The 22567-nt window shown below is 44.8% G+C and overlaps 1 protein-coding gene across 50 annotated transcripts in view; it reads right to left on the reverse strand.

Annotated features, from left to right (window-relative positions):
• Positions 1 to 14198: 14198 nt before the first annotated feature.
• NRXN1 (neurexin 1) overlaps positions 14199 to 22567 on the reverse strand; it is a 986669-nt gene continuing 978300 nt past the window's right edge. For all 50 annotated transcript variants that reach the window (XM_083604813.1, XM_083604810.1, XM_083604804.1 and 47 more), the window contains one exon: positions 14199 to 17943. In XM_083604813.1, the coding sequence (XP_083460939.1) occupies positions 17639 to 17943 (305 nt within the window). In that variant the 3' untranslated portion in view covers positions 14199 to 17638. The remainder of the gene's footprint in view (positions 17944 to 22567) is intronic.

Below are 22567 nucleotides of genomic sequence, written 5' to 3' on the forward strand. Positions count from 1 at the left end.
AACGTTTCTCAGATCTTACACTCCAAACATGAAAACACACCCATTACACCATGGATCAAAGCTCAGTAGCAACACTTGCTCTGTATAAGACAGCTCATTCTATATATCCTCAGGGAAATATTCTGGTGTGTCCATTCAATACGGGATTCACTACTTTGCCTTGTTAAAGGCAAGATTCCTTCGGATGCTATCATGCTGCACTATTAACACAAATGGGATAAGTAAAAGTGAACTAGTGTGGTGTAGGGACTTACTTTTTGATCTCATTAATTCTGTTAGGCCATAGGCCAACCTCAGCACCGGCTGATTATTTTATTATTATGTTTTTGAAGAAAAATCAGGAAACAAAGAACAATAATATCCTGTCCTCTTAAGCAGAGGAAGCAAAATCTCTTCCGTTCTCACCTTTGATATGAGAGACGGCCTTTGCAAATGAAAGGAAGTCTCTTGGTTGGGCGTGCTTATCGTTTGAGTGAAGGTCAACAGTTCTGTCTATAGCTCAAATAATGCCCACGTACGCTGAGATCTAATTTCGTTTTATTGCTATTGCGAGAGCAGTACTGATAAATAGTGTCATATTTTCTTCTCTTCAGCAGAAAGGACCGTGCGAGGACTCTGAGGCTGTTGATGCACTTCCTTTATTACCCCTCGATTCTGGGAATGAGAGTCAAGTGAGGGTTGACACACCCAGTGATAAAGTGGGAGACCCTTCGTCTCCCCATCAATGCATTAGAGGATTTCGTTCAGAAGGTTTCACCAGTACTTATCCTTTTACACAAATATTTGGGAGGGCGAGGGCAAGCGAGACAAACAATAAAATGTAGACAAGTTAATAAGAACTTTAAAAATAAAATAAAATCCTGAGTCCTATTGGGCTCGTACTGGCTGGGCAGAAAATGGGAGGGAGCACACTTCTGCATTATCCATCAGCTCAGACTTTCTCTCCTAAAGATCCCAATGGGAACAAAAAGAATTACGCCAATTCCAGGATTGGCATACATCCACCATCTCATTGGTGTGAAATGGAAGCGCTCTGGATCCAGATAATCCAAAACACCCACTGATCCATTCCCAACATGCTCCCAGAAGATCTCGTAAGAGCGTAAGATGGGCCCTTCTGGATCAGGCGGATGGCCCATGTAATCCAGCATGCTGCTCTCTCAGTGGCCAACCAGAGGTTCATAGGAAGGCCACAAGCAGAACCTGAGCACCAGAGCACTCTCCCTACAGTCTCTGGCAACTTCTGGCAAAGTAATGTTCAGACACATTATTGCCTCTGCCCTCCATTTCTGTCGTAGACAGAAGCGTTCTGTTGCCGAGAAATCAGGGGCTAGGAGTCTCTGAGGAACTCTTGCCTGCAAGCAGAATCCACAAGTCCAGAGGTCAGGGAATCCAGATGGTAAGCAGCAAGGTAGGACTAGGAACTACGTACAGGCATTGTTTCCAGCATCGGACTGCTGCTGAATGCTCTGTTTAGGATTCCCAGAGCCAGCTGGCTCTCATTAGTGTCTTCTCCTCTGTGAAGGCTGATCAGTTGCAGGTGGAGTCAATCCCTGTGAAGGCTGATCAGTTGCAGGTGGAGTCAATCTACTGCTGTTCAGTAGGTGAAACTGGTCCATGACACTCTCTGCTATTGGAGAACCAACAATGAAGGGAAAGCTGGGAGGACATAAGAAGAGCCCTGATAGATGAAAGCAAAGGCACATTTTCCTCCGTGAAGGCTGATCAGTTGCAGGTGGAGTCAATCCCTGTGAAGACTGATCAGTTGCAGGTGGAGTCAATCTACTGCTGTTCAGTAGGCGAAACTGGTCCATGACACTCTTTGCTATTGGAGAATCAACAGTGAAGGGAAAGCTGGGAAGACATAAGAAGAGCCCTGTTAGATGAAAGCAAAGGCACATTTGGTCTGGCATCTTGTTCCCACAGGGACAAACCAGATGTCCCAATAGGGAGCCTACAAGCAGGACCCTAATGCAACAGCACTCCAACCCCCCACATGTTCTCCAGCATCTGATATTAAGAGGCAGACCACCTCTGAGATATATATATAGCCATCATTACTAAGAGCCATGAAACAACCTTCAAGATGTTTCGCAGGAAGCAATTCAGAAATGAAATGAAATAAAGAACTAAGGGGTCCCTTTGGGATGGGTGAATCTGTCCACTTAGTTTTCTCTGTTTCTCCATTTCCCGGTCTCCGTTTCAATTCTCTACATTTCCACATGAGTTTGTAAATTTTGCTAAAGGCCTCATGAATATTCACCAGCATTTTTGTGCCTTTCTCCCAACAAACACAAGTTTATTAGGAGATTTTGCCTAATGTTCACGTTTGCAAAGTAATTTTCTCCTGACACAATGCATTTTTTTGCATGCTGTTTTCATTCATATATACATTCTTCTGCGCCCTTTACCTCAGCATATTCATTTTTGTCCACGTTAGCTGACCAGACAAATGTGTCGCAAAATTCAGAGGAATTTGGATTTCAGGGGATGGGTGCATTACAGTTCCCATATTGTTTTGGAAGGCATGGATCTGGTAGGCTCTCCTTTAAATGTGAGCTGAATATAATTTCTCCCCCAGTCCCTACACCTGAGGCAGCAAATCCCACCAATGCCCCTCCCTATCTTGGGTAATAAGAAATTGCTTCCAATGATAGCCATCTTCAAATATCTCAAGGGCTGTCACATGGAAGAGGGAACATGCTTGTTTTCTCTTGAGAGCCAGCATGGTGTAGTGGTTAAGAGCAGTAGTCTCATAATCTGGGGAACCGGGTTCGCGTCTCCGCTCCTCCACATGCAGCTGCTGGGTGACCTTGGGCCAGTCACACTTCTCTGAAGTCTCTCAGCCCCACTCACCTCACAGAGTGTTTGTTGTGGGGGAGGAAGGGAAAGGAGATTGTGAGCCGCTTTGAGACTCCTTAAGGGGAGTGAAAGGCGAGATATCAAGTCCAAACTCTCTTGCTCCGGAGGGTAAGACTCGAACCCGTGGCTTCAAGTTATAAGAAAGGAGATTCCGACTAAACATCAGGAAGAACTTTCTGGCAGTAAAAGCTGTTCGGCAGTGGAACAGACCCCCACGAGACGTGGTGGGCTCTCCTTCCTTGGAGGTTTTTAAGCAGAGGTTGGATGGTCATCTGCCATGGGTGCTTTAGCTGAGATTCTTGCATTGCAGCGGGTTGGACTAGATGACCCTCGGGGTCCCTTCAAACTCTACGATTCTATGTGTGACAGCTGAGGAAGCTGCATCCTTCCACCTAATGGTTGAGCCAGGCCTGCACAAAAAAATATGTGGGCTAAGCCATGGCCTGCCCCAACATCCTTTCACATTCTCCCCAATGGTGTGTGTTCATCTTATAACCACAGTTTTTCTGCTTGGCTTTTTACGTAGAGGAGTGCTAAATCATATCTATGTATCCCCACTGCAGAAACAGTTTTACCACTTCATCTGCTGTTTGTGCGAAGTTACTATCCTTTTGTCTTGCTCACATATAATGCGTTCCACAGCGGCGGACAGCAATATTTCTTGGTGGGTCTAGGAAGGCTAAGAAATTCTCAGATTTATATATGATCCTGTTTCCAGCGAGCCGGTTTTCTACCCGCTAATGCTACAGGGTTATAAAAAATAGATGAGGGAATTATTATCCTTTTATTATGGGAAGGGGCTCTTCAGCTCTCGACTATCAGAGACTCTCTATATTTATGTTCAGGATGCTTCTCCCGATCAGAACAGACTAAATTATACATGAATTCATGCATATACATATTTCAGCTCAGCTCCTTCGTTAGGAATCTCTTGGCTCGTTTGAGACGCTCCGGTTTCAAGGGTTGAAAGCCCTTCCTTCACCCAGCAGGCTGCAACGGTCTCGTTGAGATGCCATTTTTACTCTCTTGCACATAATAATCCAGTTAAACAGGGGAGTGTTTTAAGTCTTTACTTTTGTTGTGCCTTCTGGAAATTAAGGCGAAGGAGAGAAATCATTATAATGCATGAACAAGTCACTCTTTCTCTCTCACACACACCTGAAGGGGGAGCAAGGGAACGTCTCATTATACCAATGATTCGAAAAGTATGGAGTCAGTTTCTATAATGCTCTGCAAGCCACTTCAGTTTTTCTTTTCTTTTTTTGAAAATAATAATAATTTGCAGGCATACATAGCATTGGGATGCAGAGTGACTAGGGTGCTGAAATTCATTTTGAACTACTCTCTGAAAACCCTTTGTGCCATTCTGTGCTACCACTATCTCAACAGCATTCAAAAAATGGGTTTTTACATACATGTCACAGCAGTCATGCCTTGTAGGTCACTCCTGCACCCATTTTACAGATAGGAGAACTGAGGCTAACAGATAGTGACTTGCTTAGGATCATGCAAAGAAGCCAAAACAGCCTTCAGGGCCGTCTTAAGCATATCTGGCGCCATGGTGCAAAACTCCCTCCGGCGGCCCCCCCCCCGTTTCCCAGAGTTCTCCACCTTTTTTTAGGGAAGATGGCGCTGCCGACGGGGCTGGAGGAGGCGGTCAGTGGCTGGAGGGCGGCTCCTCCAGCGAGGAAAAGGCAGAGGCTGGACGCAGTGCCTCCCGGCTCAGCTGGCTGCTTCGTGCCACAGTGGGCACAGCAGATGGAGGCTCTAGGCGCGGTGCTGCTTCAGCGTGGCATGGCAGAGGCGGGTGAGGGTGGCGAGCTGATGTCGGGAGGCACCGCGTCCAGCCTCCGTCTCTTCCCTGGTGCCCTCCAGAACTTGGCGCCCTGGCACCCCGCGCCACTAGCCTCTATGGGTAAGACGGCCCTGACAGCCTTCATGAGAGGTGACCACAGGAAGACACAATGTTCTCCTTCCTTTCAGACCGTGGTTTCCTTGAAGAACCCCAGGCAGGATAAGAGAGGTTTCTTCCAGGTGAGCAGTACGGAGCTCCTGGCACAGAGGACCCTGTTTGTCAGGGGTCCCAATTTGGCTTATAATGTCTTTTTCTCCAAGCAACCCCCACCTGTTCTGCACGTGATATTATATATGAATCTAGGTGGTCTTCCATCCACATACTGGCCTTCTGGCTGGACTAATGCCAGTGCCACAACTCCCTACAAGCTGGTGAAAGGTGTGCAGGAGACAGAGACCATTGGTGCATCTAGAGCAGTATTGTCTACACATTTCGGCCCATTTGGAAGCAAAGTAGATGTTCTGTCACTGAGATGCAGTCCTTCCACACAGAAGCTTGGGGTGGGAAAGTTGGGGAAGGGGAGATGGCTTCTTCTGAGAGGGAAGGGTCACAAGGAAGCCCATTACAGAAGCAACATATTTACTGCTTGTGGAACAGGAAGCAGCCAAATAGGCAGGTGGGCCTCTTAGTTGAGGTCTTCTCCAACTTCAGTGTTACACACACACTCAAGAATGCTCTGAACTTTTGTTCCCTTTTTGATGTATCGGCTTTCTCCACAGGGGCAGCTGGAAGCCAAAATGTACATTACGTTAAATGTGTTTTGGCACTTGACATTAAGTGTAGCTTTAAACTGCTAATGCTGTGGTCTCCACCAGTCCAGACTAGGACCACACGGACGGTGGAGCAGGTTAGCTTCTCCTTCTCTTGCCATGATCCCAACAAAAAACATCCTCCTCCCCATGGCTGCATTTGCGTGTTCAGACCCAGAGACCTCCCCCCTAAATAAATTCACACTTGACTCAGATCTTGGTTTGGTTTTTGGCAGAATTTAGTCCACAACTTTATTGATTACAGAAAGTAAGTGGTTGCATAGGCTCTGGTTTGACTAGCTCCCTGCACCCTTGCAGGTGGCGCTGACCCACGGCACCAGCATAAGTCAGCCAAGGGTGAACACCTGGATAGGCAGAAAGCCAGGAACAGACTATGTCCGCCACCCAGTTGTCCCCCTGGACTCAGGCACGGGCAGAACCCCCTCTCAGGGGTTGACCAAACCATTTGAGTCCCTGGATTTTTTTTTTTTAAATAATTTTTATTAACTGGCCAATCACATCAAATTAAATCACATCACATAAATTCCAAATTACAAAGCCAAATTTTTAAATTTTGTTGGGGGAACCCATACTTCAAGATCCAAAGGGGGATTCAAATCATCTTCTTATTACTGCGTTAGTGTCCAAATCAGTCCCAATCAGTCCAGACAAAGCTCATAATTCTATCCAGTCTTATCTTGGTGTTTCCACATCGTATCTTGTTCATATAATTTCTCTTTTTCTTTTACGATCTCTTCTGTTAGTCTCCTTAAGCCGATAAGCAAGTATAATAATCCTGTGTGAATTTCCTGTTCTTCCAATTTAAGTCCAGATGGTTTCCATATATCTCCTTCGTAGATAACATCACTCTTTCCATCATAAATCAGGCATTTTTTCGCTCTTAAGTCCCACAGAGAAGTTAATCCACGATATGTAAACAACTCTATTTCTCTCTTTCTCCTCCCAGACCCAAGAGCTCCAACAATGCCTCCCAAGATGGCGACGGCATTTTTAACTGCGTCATTCCAAAGCTCTTAACTTTCCAGCTTCGTCTTGAAACATTGCTTTGGTTCAAAAGTTTATCTCCACACAGCCTTAAATCACAGCTTAAGTCCTTAAAGTTCTAACTCATTAGGGGAGGGGATTCTTGTTAGTCACATAAAAAGGATAGGAAAGTTTTTATTTCCCCCTCCCCCCTCAGTCATTTGCAATACCGTATCTTGACGTATCTTCTCATATTTTGTTCTTGCCTTGTTATCAGAGATCTCTTCTGTCAGCAGTCTTTACTCCCCCTTTTTCCTTGAAGTATGTGCAATTTGTCTCGTCCAAATTGTTTCTTTTGAAGATTCTTGCAAACTAGAGGCGCGGATCAGGGACGGCGTCCAGGAGTGCCGGAGTCCCACAGGAGGGCTTTGTGCCTAGTGCCCCCACCCCCACAAATTCGGGGGTGGTATAGGGCACAGCAGGCAAGGGCCGTCCCCCCCATAATCCTGGGGGGGTTAAGGAGGCTAATAACCCCCATCATAGCCTCCAAATTACCTCGTGTGGGTCGGAGAGATGTTATTGTCAGCCATCTTCCGATGCGCCACCTAGTGGCCCCTTGAGTCCCTGGATTCCTTTAACGGAATACCCTTCACATAGGGATGGCGAGAGCATTCTCCCATCCCTATCACCTGAACCAGAGCCTATCCGCAACCTTACAAGTTGTGACGATTTGCTATGCGGCAGGCGAAACCCAAATGGCAACAGCCAATCAGCCAAGCGGGGGAAAATTCCTGCCGTGCCCCTGTACCAATGACAGACGACACACGACTTCATAGCAAGGTCAAGTGCAAAAGCCCTAAAAGTAGGGAGAGGTGGGCAGGTGTTCTGAATGCACACGCTGAAAGAGGAAGCTCTGGGTCACATGCATGGGTACTGGGCATTGATCCGTTTGGACTGTGCCCCATTGGCCAGATTGAACCCAACATCGAGGGACCTACCAATTGGGTGTTGTGGCTGACCAATCTTACTCACCCACAACACAGGAGGTCGGTCTCCAGGTCTCACCGCAACACATGCCCTCTTTTAGGGAGGACGCGATTTGCCTCTGGAGAGAAGTTGTGTGTGTGTGATTTTGGTGAGTGGGGGGAGGGCAGTTAACCCCCCTCTTACCACACACTCCCAATTCAGATTATGGGGCCCACAGCAATTGCTTTTTTGAACCACCCTCAAGTCAGATGATGTGTAATTTGGTCCTAACCAAGTTTTCTGTGATGATGAAAGCACACCAGCCCATTAAGGAATGGGCACATTCAGGAGGGATGTTGAATGTATGTGACATGCAGTGTTTAGATCGCTGGATTAGGATTTAGGGGACCAGGGTTCAAATCACCACTTGGCCATTAAGCTCAAAGGGTGACCTTGAGTCATTGCCTCTCAGCCTAACCTACCTCACAGGGTTGTTGTGGACCTTGAGCTCCTGTAAGAAAAGGGTGGAATATAAATGCAATAAATAAACCAAGCAATAAATACCGTAAATGAAATCCCGTGCTACATGCAGGTGGGAAGATTGCATTTTTGCTCCTTCAATTCTTGGAAGGTATTAAAAAGATCGCAGCAAATGTCCTTATAATACACTGCCTGCCTCCCAGTCATTTAACCTGGGATATATCCAAGAGCTGGCCTTTGACACAGCTGCAACCCAAATTGGAATCTGAAATTGCAACTCTGAAAAAAAAACGCAACAATTTGTTTTCTTGGGATTCTTATTTACGATGCGGCTGTACGTTCTGCTCCTCCTCCTCCTTTCCTTGCTAGTTCTAACTCTTATTCCGTGGAATCATTTCATTTAAATGGTGATCGCAATATTAATCTTTCAGCAGAATCAAACGGTGCAAACCTGAAGTGTTTGGCCAATCCCGCAGGGACTCTTTTAGCTCTCTAGAATTCTAAACTTGCTCCAGGTTGAATTTTAATGAGCCAGATATATTACTGCAATGTTCCTTAATTGCTTCAAGTTCTTTCCTTGTGACACGAGATCAAACACCAAGCCACATCTTTCAGGGGTGGGATACCTGCTCAATATCTTTTCTGAGAAAAGAAACTATTGTCTACCCTGGGATTGTGTGTGTGTGTCTGTGTGAATACGGTGTTTAGATTGCTGGATTAGGATTTAGGAGACCAGGGTTGGCCAAATCACCACTTGGCCATTAAGCTCAAAGGGCGACCTTGGGCCAGTCACTGCCTCTCAGCCTAACCTACCTCACAGGACTGTTGTGGACCTTGAGCTCCTGTAAGTTAATTAGTTAATCAGTTAATTTTCTTATTTTTCCTCCCACTGCCCACCACTGGAGAGAACTGCTTTCCATTATGAAGGGGTGATGGGATGACGGTAAGATTAAACGTTGCTATTTGGTAGATTTTGATCGTGTGTCTAGGTACCGCCAGCAGCAGCTAGGCCGTTAATTAAAACATTCTAATTGATTATTACCTGGCTTTTAACCAATTCATTAGTTTACTTACGAGTGGCGAAACATCAAAGTAGATGCCTTTTTTGAGGCTCTTGAAGAAAGGAGATAGTTTCTCCCAAGTTATATTTCAGTTTAACAAATAACACCATGCAGCATGAAAAGAGAGGGATGTCTCCATGCCCTTCTCTAATTTCCTAGGAGAGTGTTGGGAGGGTTTCTACACACATTATGATGCACTCCATTGTAGCGATGGGGGAGAAATACAATTCAGTTCACACTTAAAGGGCGAACCTACCTATTTCCCATAGAATTAGTTCCAAAAGAAGATGTGAACTGAAACATAGCCATTCTTTAAAAAAAATGCACTTCCTCAAATTTTGCAATGTAATGTCAAGTAATGTGCACAAGAATGCATATATACATTCAGTGCTCCGCCCCCCCCAATGTTTAGGGTTACTCTCATTTTCCTACTCATATTGAAATACTGCCTCGCAATGAGGCCAAACTTAGATTCACAAAATGTTTAGGGGTATGCGTCCCCCCAGAAAAAATGTGCTGTGTACATTACATACAAATGCATTAAAGGTTAAGGTAAAGGGACCCCTGACCGTTAGGTCCAGTCATGGACGACTCTGGGGTTGCGGTGCTCATCTCCCTTTACTGGCCGAGGGAGCCGGCGTACAGCTTCCAAGTCATGTGGCCAGCATGACTAAGCCGCTTCTGGTGAACCAGAGCAGCGCACGGAAACGCCATTTACCTTCCCGCCAGAGCAGTACCTATTTATCTACTTGCACGTTATGTGCTTTCGAACTGCTAGGTTTTCAGGAGCTGGGACCGAACAACGGGAGCTCACCCTGTCGTGGGGATTCGAACCACCAAGCTTCTGATCGGCAAGTCCTAGGCTCTGTGGTTTAGACCACAGTGCCACCCACGTCCCTACACAAATGCATTATATTAGGGCAAATTGCTTTTCAAAGGAAACAAAAAAGTTACATTGGGTAGAATTCCATGCAAAAATGTGTACATGTGTACACAATAAGGTGGTGGTGGTTTTCTGCTGCATTTTAGTCAGAAAACACCAATCGAAATGGTTAGGCCTAATCAGTGTTCATTAATTTCTACAGGTCTGAGCTGAGTTAAGCTTAGTATATGTTCACACTCACTTAGGACATGTGCACTCACTGTGTTTCCACTGCTGTGATTTTGATCTGTGTAAATCCGGGGGGGGGGGGGGTTGAAGAAAATAAACACAGTTGAATAGTTCTTTCCTCAAAATGGCTTTATGGTGGTTAGCATACGCAAGCCAATGCAAATCATTTTTAGCCAAGGCACGAACTAAGCCATTCTACATCATAGGTGCGGTGCCCCCTGCAGTGCCCCCAAGGCTCTGTGCCCAGAATCCACATCTGGCCTCAGCCCTTGGGCGCAGGCAAGTGTGGCCCTCCAGGTTTCTCTGAGTGGACCTCAGGACTTTACTCAAGCCATATCCTCTCTCCATACCTTTCACCTTCCTGGGATGCTTTTGCCTGGCTGGAATGTCTACTGGAAGGCCGAAAGCACCTCTTACTTACCTGGATGGAGACATGTGAGTGTAGAAACCAGCTTACCACACCAAGGCAAAAATTTATATTCATTTATATTCCTTGCTCTGCCCATTTTTGCTTCCTGCCCTGCCCGCCATGCTCACGTTCCCGCTCTCCTGAAGGTTGTCCAGAAGAGAACGTGGCCCTTGAGCTGAGAATGGTAGAAAGGTCCTCCATTCCTGATTTCCACCAAGTCAATTCCACTCGAGAAGCCAAACTACATCCTACACATAGCATGCCTAGAAAATTTGGGCTGAACAGTGCTGTGGATAATATCTCTGCAGCGAATAAAAGGGTTGCTGATCCTAAGTGTATTCTAGTCTGGTGACATTGTTAAGAAATAAGCTCTACACACACACAAACCACAGAATAAGTCCTGGTCAACAAGATACATACAGGCTTCACAGCTGAATGTGTAGTGGGGGAAAGCAGCTGGTTTCTTTGCCTATGCAGGCCAAGATGGATTTAAAATGAATAGATCTGAATTTATGTTAATAGGTGGGCATGCTGAAGCAAACAGCTCTCCTGATGGAGGGTGGTCAAAGGGAATACAATAGTGCTCCAGCTTCTGAACTGATACCATGTTCTCTACTGGTTCAAGGTGTTGGTTATAACCTATAAAACCTTCCACAGCTTAGGCCAAACATAACTGTGTATGTAAGAACCCAGGAGCATACCTGAAGGAGCATCTCCATCCCCATCTTTCAGCCTGGACACTGAGATCCAGCACCGAGAGACTTCTGGTGGTTCCCTCACTGCAAGAAGTGAAGCTACAGGGAACAAGGCAGAGGGCCTTCTCGGTAGTGGCACCCACCCTGTGGAACGCCCTCCCTTCAGATATCAAGGAGATGAGTAATTATATAACCATCTGAAGGCAGTCCTGTATAGGGAAGCTTTTTAAGGTTTAAGGTTTTGTTATGTTTTTATATATATTGAAAGGCGCCCATTGTGGCTGGGCCACCCAGTCAGATGGACGGGGTACAAATTATCAACATCATCATCAAGCTGCTGTATGGGCAGTCTATCCGGAAGATATTTATATTTCAAGCAGTAAGTGATCTGGACATGGTAATCCTTCCTGCCCCCTGTTCCTTCCATTTCCCTATCTCTTGTTAAGCTCTTTGATGGCTGAGAACAGCCTTTAATGTCCTAATCTGTTGGAAGGAAGCAATAGTACTGGGGTACCTTCTTTGATGTTGAACATTGTCTGGAGAAAGTAAGGCATTGGGACAGGATGGCTAATGAATAATCTGCATGTAGCCAGTAAGGTATGTCTGCACGTAGCCAATCAGGCAAGCCACATGGGCTATCTAGCTAGCTAGCTATAAATCAGATGGTTTGGGGCAGGGTTTTGGAGAAGCTCATGAGCGGACTGATCAGCCGCGGGGGCCGTGCAACCTGGGGGAGTCACTTCGCCACTTCTGGAGGGCTTCCAAGTGGCAGATTGCAGTGCATGCTTGGTATGTATATATTGCTTGCTGTTTTATAATATAACCTTTAATCTTCTCACTCCCTTGTGTTTTGTATTGCTTCTGAATCTCATTTTAAAAGAACCACCTTGCATTTGGCAAGGCAGCTGCCTTGCATTGAGCCAAGCCATTGGTCCATCTGCTCCAGTGGCGCTCCCACTGACTGGTCATGGCTCTCCATTTATTCAGAAGGGGTACCTCTCCAAGCCCTGCCTGGAGATGCCAAGTATTGAACCCGGGAGCATCTACATGGAGAGCAGGCACTCTACTGCTGAACTACAGCCCTTCCCCCGCAAATGTCAGACCACATCCTTTCATGTGCACCAATATGATCTCTAGGAGTTAATTTGAATGCTTTCAATACCTAAGACTATTTTTTTTTATTAGAAACACTTAAGGTGTCATGATGACCGTGTGATGTCCCAGTTGAATTTTCATTAGGAATTTCTTTCAAGCATCCTCTCATGTAGTTGCTGTGGGCTAATAACAAGGACAGCTCTCAAAGAACAAATCAACCAGAACTGATAGCTTACCATGGCTCTTTCCATCCACTCATCTATGCATTTGTTGCCTCCTTCCATCACAAAGCTACTCACGTGTGAAAGCAGCTCTCCTGAAGAGGCAATCCACTTTTCAGTTGAAACACCCACTCACCAGTGAAAGCTGCTGCAATGGAAACATCAAAGTAAGCCTTCGTGTGCCCAAGTTTATGACCATCGAGGGCAAAGGAAACAGCTGGGTTTTAATTGGGAGCACATTCAAGCACCCTCCTACGTCATTGGTTGGAACACTGAGAGTCCTCACAATACATACAACTCAAACAGAATAGTGACCCTGAGGGGAATATTATTTTTAGGGCTACCCTGGTAAGCGTTGGAATCAGGGCTGGCTGAAGATGTTTTGCTGCCTGAGGCAAAGGACAAGATGGCACCCTCCCATCCCATTCCATCCCATGTACAGTAGCCATGTGGAGAAGCAGGTGAATCTTACTGCAACACGAGCAATGGGACATTATCCTCCACAATACCTGAGGGCAGCAGGTGGGGTTAGAGAGCACATCACAAGCCATGTGGTACCACGTGGCTGAGGGGATCCTACTTACCCGCATCCCCCAGAATGTGGCCTGAAGTGACTGCTTCACTCTGCCTAATGGTAGGGCCAGCTCTGGTTGGAATAACAGACCATTTAGTTCAGGGGTCAGCAAACTTTTTCAGCAGGGGGCCGGTCCACTGTCCCTCAGACCTTGTGGGAGGCTGGACTATATTTTGAAGGAACAAAATGATGCAAGAGGACCATGAGCCCTGGTGGCTGCTTACCTGTGTCTTGCGAGCGGCAGGGGCTGCGGTGACGGCAGAGGGACAATGAGTGGCATGCGAAAGGGCTCCGGAGAGGGGCTGCTTAAAATGGCGGCTGCTCGAGCACTGCTGCTGCTGCTGGCACCAACAAAGCCCAGCCCCCTTCCTCCTCTAGGCAGGGCAAGGAGAAGCCAGGAGGAGGGAGGGAGGAGGCGCTAGCGCCGCCACCACGTGAGGGAGAGGGAGGGTGAGGGAAAGAACGCACGCGCTGGCGATCCACGCGGCGATTTCTGGACCATCCGAGGGCAGGATTCAGAAGGCAATTGGGCCTGATCTGGCCTGCCGGCCTTAGTTTGCCGACCCATGACTGAGTTCAAAATACTGAACAGGGAATATATCCCATGCACAAACCCTAGAAGTACTGCTGACTGTTGCACTGATCCAGATATTTATGTGCACTACTTGGATGCCTACAAAGCAGTGGAGGGCAAATAAAGCACCGACCTCAGTCAGCCCCCACCCATACCTGTTTTCTTACTTACAACCTGTTCAGGGGGTGGCACTGCTTTTTCCTCCTAAGTCTCAGATGTTGCCATTGTAGAACTCAGCAGGGAGCAGGATGGGGGAGAAAACTAGAACTGGTCAGCTCTGCCCATCATTGGCTCTGGCGCCACCTACTGTTGGCCTCCCTGCCTTCTGCCCTACCAGGAACAATGGGATCCAGCCACAATTGACACTGATTCATGAGCTTCATTTTGAGCAGTCAGAGATGACATAAAGTTGTGGCTCTGTGTCCCCATGTTGAGTTGAAGGGCGGAACCTATGGGAGATGGTGTGGGGCCTAGCATCTAATCAGAGTCAAAGACATGCTGAATGGTGGCAGCAATAGTATACAAACCACAGAAAGGGGTGAGGAAATAATGAGCCAGCAACTGTATTAAGAAACATTTTATTAACAAAACGGTAAATTCCACTTGCTTAGCATTTCCAATAATGGATAAATTGGCCTTGCAACAAATAAAAAAAATTGTAAATATCTATCACAGAAAGCACTATAAGGTTAAGGGCTTCTGACCTCTTTTTGATATCTTGGGAATGAATAATTTCACACATTATTTTAGTGTATTGTTAAAAAAAGGCAACACAATACAGTAATAAAAAAAACAACCCGAAGCCATCTCATCACAGCACAATCCTAGGCATCTTTACTCAGGAGAAGGTCCATCAATATCAATGGGACTTCACTCCCCGTTAAGTGTGCATAAGATTGCAGCCTTAGTCAAACAAATTAGATTATTATAGAGATGGGATTAATGTATTTGTTATGCATTTTGAAAAGAGAAAATTGTTTTAATATAGCTACTGCAACATTTGATAAATGCAAACACTTCTTTTGTTCGTTATTTAAAAAAATCACAAAATCAACAAGGAAGAACAGGAGTAACTCCCCAGAAAACAGCTTCAAATCACCTTTGCTAGAAATAGCAATCCCCTATCACTTATTACTTAAAGTAACTGTGTTAATTGCTTGGGGGTGAGGGACCAACAATCTGACAAAGTTAGGTGAGTTAACAGAGTCAATACATGAAGTCACAAAAGCACCTCGCCATTCAGCACTGGTGGAAAAGCCCAAGCTTAGAATCTCTATCCCCTTCCATGTGGCCTTACTGCCACGGAAACCCAACACTCATTTATTCACTTATTTTTGGCTTGTTTAACTTTGGATACCAACACCAGATTTCCCCAACGGTTCGTGGCTGTCCTCATTCCTTGCCCTGCCCTCAGCAAAGGTAATTCACAATGGTGGCACATGAGGGGGGTGATTGGACCAACTATTTTTTCCTTATGTTAACTCGAATGCTATGTGTAGCCTTCAGAAATTCACAAGCATCACCAAAAAAATGAAAAGTCCTTGACATATACAGCATGAATCAAATCATTTGGCAACTTTTAAGAGCGGCAATACCGTGACTTTTTTTTTTATTTTCTGACAGTATTGCTCTGTTGAAGACTGAAAGCGCCTCCATTTCCCAGTGTTTCTCCCCAGTGGCAGTGAGCAGCGTACAAGAAGATAAGGTGCCTTGCTGGTTAAAGCTAATTTTAAATTCCTTCTTCCTGTCTGTAAAGTGCGAACAATCATACTCATCACAGGAGGCCTTCCAAGATACAGCTGATTCTCTACTGAGCTCATGTCTTTCGGCCTAATATATTCCTCTTGTATCTCTCTCACTAAGTGAGATGTTACACAATGACTTATTGTTGGGAACCCAACAGAGCAGTCGTTTTAATGAAATGAAACCAAGGGTGGTTGGGGGAATGCAGATCTATGGCATAGATCTTTAACCAAAAGGCATTAAATGTTTCCACGCATATCAACTGAAAGAAACTGAAAGTATGTTTATTACCAAACCAATGTACCGGCTGAGCTTAGTAGAAAAGGAAATTTCGTTTTACGATCCAGCTCAGATGAAAGATGGGGATAAAGGTTTTACGGTAACAAAACAGAAGTGGTAAATTAAAAGAACAACTCCTTCGTTTGACAAAAAATATGCAACTTGGAATCTTGTTTTGCATGCAGTTTTTAATCATTTTTGCTTTCCATAACTGAGGGAAGTCTGAGTGAGAGGAGCTAATTTAAAGGCAGACTTCTGAATTCTCTGACCATCCAACACTGTAGTGGTTATATACCAAAAGCCGGGCAAACGCCATATAATGGGAAAAGAGTTTTGGACCAAGTATTCTGCAGAATTCAACCTTCACTACCTGTGGGAACAGCCAAACATACTGGCCAATGATGTCATGTGAACTGGAGTGCAAAGGTCACTTCAATCGCCAGGACTTGTGTGGCGCATAATTTGGGGCGGGGCAAATTCACATGATTTCTGATTGGTTTTGCTGATGTATCCTGGGAGTGGATAGGCAATTGGAGAAGAAAATGTTTATATCTATATATATTTGCTTTCTAAATCCACTTCTTTCATACAAACTACGAAAAACTGAACTGCAACAGAAAAAGAGAGAGAGAGAGAGAAAGACTGTACAGGTTAAGAAGAAAATTAGCTGACTCTTATATACATTCATACACTTTCCCTCGTAGTATATTCACTACACTGTAGGTGAAAACCAAAAGCAAACCGAAAGAAAGAAAGAAAGAAAGAAAGAAAGAAAGAAAGAAAGAAAGAAAGAAAGAAAGAATCAGGAGGGGTAAGAAAAATCGTGGCAGTTTCTCATGGCTGCAAAAGTAAACAGAAATGTTGGTTGCTCCAGATGTCTTAAAACGTTCTATACCTAGCAACACTTAGAACATTGAGTTTACCAAAAATGGTTGAAGAGCAGATATAGTTTGCATTTTCTATACAACAGGCTAGAAAACATCACTTATCACAGTCCAGAAAGCACATATAGATGTGTTTTTTTAAATATAAACATATGTAATAACATATTAAGCGTGCATGAATTTCCCCCCAATGATTGCATCTATGCCCTCAGGTTTGTTTGTTAGTGGTGTGTGAAAATAAGCCTTATATTTCACTTCTTTTGTTTGTTTATTGTTTTTTTTTCGAAAATAAGGCCGCTATACTGTTTTCCTCACAACCAGAAAGGGGCTTTTTTTTTTCCTCTTTAAAGTGTTTTCTTCTTCTTTTTTTAAAATGTGGTTTATTCAGAAAAGCCAGCGCTTCGCTTCAAACCAAAGCTCCAGTCGTTGCTTCGTTGCTCTGGGTGGCAAAATTCAGTTTCGAGGTTTCGTTTTGCTCATCGAGCGCTCGTGTAGAACCGCAAAAGTCTTCTCAGGCAATAAGACTAACTTACTCCTCAGAAAAGCGCTAGCACTTTGGCTAAATCCAGACTGATAGGTAGCTTCTTTTTGTGTGTTGTGTGTATGTGTATGTGTGTGTGTGTGTGTGTGTGAGAGAGAGAGATTTCAACTTTTGTTTGTTTGTTTGTTTCAGTTCATTATATTTTGTGGTGTGCTGGGTGATGTTTTTGCAGTAATACTCCTTGCCTTATGAGTGTGTGGTGGTACCAACATCATCTTCAGAAACATTCCAGCAACGAAAAGACGGCAGAGTAAATGAAAACACTGTGAATGTAAGGGGATTTATTGACTCCTATTTCAGCGAAACAAGAGTTATGAAATGCTTATTTCATTTTGTTTCCTTCCCTTGGTTCTTTTTTATATTTTTTAAAAAAGTCTTTCCTTTCTGATTGCATTCCCTGTGTTCTTTTTTCCCGTTTTTTCTTTTTTTTTTAAACTTTGTATGTGCTTCATAAAAAGTAAAGTAAATAAGTTTTCGGTTGTTTTTTTTTTTTTATGTCTCAGATAAAATGAAGACTATTCCTATACAATTGTTCTTTCTCCTCAGCTGTCGGGATCAGACGTAGTACTCCTTATCCTTGTTTTTCTTATTTTTGTTGGAGCTCTTTGAGCTGTTGGGCTGCTTCTCTTTAATCACAGCCCCGTTGGACTGTGCTGAGTTACTGATGTAGTTTCGACTCTCGTCGACATGATAGGAGCCTTCATCCCGGTTCCTGTACTTGTACATGGCATAGAGGAGGATGAGGATGCACAGAGCAGCTGCCGCCACAATCCCAACCACCATGCCAGTAGTGCTGCTGGATTCCCGGACCACTTCGTCTGTACTCGGGTATCCTCCTCGCCCAGGCTTGGTGGGACTCGCTGTAGGTAGATGATGAAAGAAACATTTATACAGGGTAAAGCAGGAACTCGTAAATTCAATCTTTATTACGGTCCAGAGACCCAACAAATCGTTACAAAGCAATACACAATTCATACAGCCTACCTCCAGGTTAAACAAGCGTTTTGTTCAGAATATAGGGATCATTGGTTCTTGCAACCACGACAAAAACTTTGCCACTGCTAATATTCTAGCATTTGTCCGGTCTTCCAATAGGAACCTGACATAGTGAGCCTCTGATTTTCCCGTGAAAGGTACCAGCAAGGGTAATATCAGTTCAGCCCTGGCTTGCTCATATTTTGCACAGGGCAACAAAATATGTTTTATGGAATCGATGTCTTGAGCTCATGAACAAAGTCTGTCTTGGTAGGGAACTCCTCTCAACCTGCCATCCAACACTGCAGAAGGAAAGACGTTTCGTCTGGCTTTGGTGAAAAGCCTTCAATAGTTTGGTACTGTCAGGTTTTTAATGTAGGATGTTAACTTAAAGACATGCCCATATTGTACTCCTACTGCCAGCGGACTACAGACTGCGTGTGATCGAGATCACAAGTCACTGTGTGCATTATCCCATAATCTTTGCTTTAATGTCTTTAGGGTGAAATTAAATTTTACAGTTGTGTATCGCCAGAACTACATTTAACAGATGGGGGGGGGAGCAATGTTATCTCCTTGGAAGGATAGAAGGGGTTGAGGTCATCTGCATTGCAGAAGGCACTTCTGGTCCCTTCCAGGCCTACAAATCTATGACTCTGTCCTACAGTTTGCCTGAACTCTAGGGACTGAAGGGATCACATCGACTTTGTCACTGTGTCCATTCATTGGAGCAAACTTCAGCCCATGCCCTTCATCAGAGAGGATTTGCTTTTTAATTCAGACATGTCTATCTACTCAGTAGCAAGACCCTTTGAGTTCAATGTGGTTTATGCTCAGGTAAGTGGGTATAGGACGGCAGCCATTGTTCTCAAAACCATAACCCCTCATACTTAGATTTCGACAAAAAGCTCAAATACTTTTTTGGTTCCATGCCTTTAAGTAACCTGTTTGTCGTCAGAAAGAAAATAGCAAGAATTATCAGATACAACAACTCACAGAAAGTTAAAATACTCAGATCTACCATCATGACTTACCAGCATGAGTCAGACTACAAGATAGCCCTTTCTACATGTTCTTACGGCCACAAAGTTGATCCTAGTTCAGGCATAGACAAACTCTGGCCCTCCAAATATTTGTGACTACAATTCCCATCATCCCTAGCTAACAGGACCAGTGGTCAGGGATGAAGGGAACTGTAGTCCCAAACATCTGGAGGGGCAGAGTTTGCCTATGCCTGTCCTAGATGTTTGGTTTTTTGTTTAAGCCTCCACTAAATCTATGGGAATGCCTTTGCCTTTCCTTACAATAGATATTTAAGGTGAGCTGAACATGCCAAATTTGGCTTAAATGTCTTGTCAAGAAGTGCAAAAATCCCCTGGGAAATTTTATTAGCCAAACCAAAACTCATTTCTTGGACCAATGTCCAATGTCACTGTTTAATTTTAGCTTTCGGCCAATTTCAGTTGAATTTCCGTGCCCCCTTTTTGTATCGGTTCCCCCCAATGGATGCTTCAGACTGCAGCTCCCACCAGCCACTACCGATGCAGCTGTGCTAGCTGGGGCTGATGGGAGATGCAGCCCAGAACATCTGGAGGGCTTCAGATGGGGGAGGCTACCCGCCGATGTGCAGAAGAGTCTACTCACATTCAAGCCAACGTGAGTGGAAGGCTCCTGCAGGCCTTCCCCATACAACACAGGCAATGTCAAGAACTGGAAAGAGGATCAACACACAAGGATGCTATGGGCAGGGTTGGCTGTGTGCCACTGCCCCCCACCTACTTACTTTCAGAAGTTGCACGTTCAGGTGGAAGCCTGCACCTGGCCTTTAAAGTTACAATATATTATTTAGGCTACCTGCTTTGTGCTCTGCTGCCTGCTATAATATTGACTATGGCACCTCTTGCAAACATTCTGCCTCTTAGAATTTTTTCTCACCTATTACGACCCCAGGTTGCTTTTCTCAAATGTGAGAGAATGGGAACATCTATTGTTTTTACAGGGCGAAAGAAGAGCTACCAAAAGAAATAAAAGGCCCACCGAGCAGCAAGGAGCGTATCGTAAAAACAAGGAGCCAAGCTCGTAAAGGCGGTGCTTTCGGTATTTACACAAGAGTGAAAATGCTGCCCATTCTTTGCAGATGTTAACACTCAAATCCCGCTTTTGGGCTTCCCACGGGCATCTGGCTGGTCCCTGAGAGAACAGGATGCTGGACTAACTCTGGCCTGATCCAGCAAGTCTAGAGAATTCCTGCAAATGCTAGTCTGGAAGGACTATTGGCCAGATTTAGGCCTGAGATCTATAGGGTTACCCCAAATTGTTTTTAAGGTTTAGTCAGATGTTGGTCCCTTCTGGGAAACAACAACAAAACTGATGGGAAGAATAACCAATTAATTAGAAATACTAGCAAGAGGAGTGCAAGGACGTCTGGAATCGAGGGCTAGGGAAAACAGCTGCCCAACATTCAGCTAGGAGGACGTCCACAGAGACACGTACACAAGCCATGGGGTTGCTGATCTGCTTAAAATTTTTTTGCCAATGAATCTGGTTCTTTAAAAAAACAACAACCCTTAAATTCAGATCCTTATCCTTGTTGATACTTCATCTACCCAAGTAATATTATTTTGCTTCCAGTCTATTGTTCTCTTTATCACTTCCAGACCTGCGTTTCTTGTTCTGGAGTTTTGCTCTTTCCACCCACTCTTCTGATCATTATATTCTCCATTTCCACAGTTTTACTGCCTTCCTTGTAATTCTCTCATTTACTATGAACATAGTCTCTCAAACCATTCCTCCTCCCTCCTCCTCTCATCTATCTTTTGACACTCTCGTTTCCTTTTCTTTTGCTGGCTATAATCATTCCCCCAGTGCAGATGTGCTGGCACCATAAAGACGAAGGAAGAGGGCTCTCACATATTCAAGAAAACCATGTTTTGTTTTGTTTTGTGTTTTGTTTTGTTTTGTTTTAGAGACCCGTGCTTCTCCCAGACACAAAAACTGAGGGTCCTGAGTGCCTGCTTGGGAGAGATGCCAGTGAGGGAAGATAATACTTTATTTGAAAGAAGCAACAATTCAGCATCTGCATTGAAAGGAATGTTGTAGAATAGCATAACCATTATGTAATTAACAGGAGGCAAGCAGGTGTGGGGGACTCCCTGGTCCTGAATGGGGCAACTGTGCTGGAAGGACCATGTGTGCAGCCTGGGAGTCATTTTGGACTCACAGCTGTCCATGGAGGCGCAGGTCAATTCTGTGTCCAGGGCAGCTGTCTACCAGTTCCATCTGGTATGCAGGCTGAGACCCTACCTGCCCATGGACTGTCTCGCCAGAGCGGTGCATGCTCTGGTTATCTCTTGCTTGGGCTACTGCAATGAGCTCTATGTGGGGCTACCTTTGAAGGTGACCCGGAAACTACAACTAATCCAGAATGCAGCAGCTAGATTGGTGATGGGGAGCAGCTGCCGAGTCCACATAACACCGGTCTTGAAAGACCTACATTGGCTCCCAGTACATTTCTGAGCACAATTCAAAGTGTTGGTGCTGATCTTTAAACCCCTAAATGGCCTCGGTCTAGTATACCTGAAGGAGCATCTCCACTCCCATCATTCTGCCCGGACACTGAGGTCCAGTGCCAAGGGCCTTCTGGCAGTTCCCTCACTGCAGGATGCCAAGTTACAGGGAACCAGGTAGAGGGCCTTCTCGGTAGTGGCACCCGCCCTGTGGATTGCCCCCCCCCATCAGATGTCAAAGAAATAAACTACTATCTGACTTTTAGAAGACATCTGAAGGCAGCCCTGTTTAGGGAAGCTTTTAATGTTTGACAGATTACTGTATTTTTATATTTTGTTGGAAGGTGCCCAGAGTGGCTGGGGAGACCCAGCCAGATGGGCGGGGTATAAATAATCAATTATGATTATTATAATGTAATCAGTAATGCTAAATTGTGCCACAGTGGACAATGAGGAAAGCAACAGTTGAGAGCCAAACTGCAGCAGAATGGAAGCAGCATTGCACATGATGAACATGGATCAGAATAGAATCTGATGTCTTCTTATATCTGCAGAAGTAGAAGTGGATCCTGCCCCCTCCCCACGGAGCATATGCTTTGTTTCAGGTTCTTCCTAAGCGTGTACTCAGAGTCCATCTCTAAGCACTTAGAAATAACAATAGGCACCATCCCCCTTCTCTTCCTCCCATTGTATTCACAGTGTTACATGAAAATTCGTCTGAGCTGAATGTGTTTTACAAGAGACAATTCACTGTAACCCAATAAAGGCTCTTGAGAATATCTGTAGCGGGTGAAAGTGAGGGAGACTTATCAAGCTGAATGTCATTTTGGAAATTAATTTCTGCCCAAGAAAGAATGGAACATGCTGAATGCAAGCAAATTAGGCAAATGCTTGTCCAGCGAGTTTGTTATTAAGGTCTGCTAGAAGTAGAGATTGGGGGTGTGTGCATTGATCTAGTCCCCCCTTTTCACAGTGGACTGACCCAATCCAATGCTCCTGAATT

Source organism: Podarcis filfolensis, assembly GCF_964270895.1.
Source record: "Podarcis filfolensis genome assembly, chromosome: 3".
In the NCBI taxonomy this organism is placed as follows: Eukaryota; Metazoa; Chordata; class Lepidosauria; order Squamata; family Lacertidae; genus Podarcis; species Podarcis filfolensis.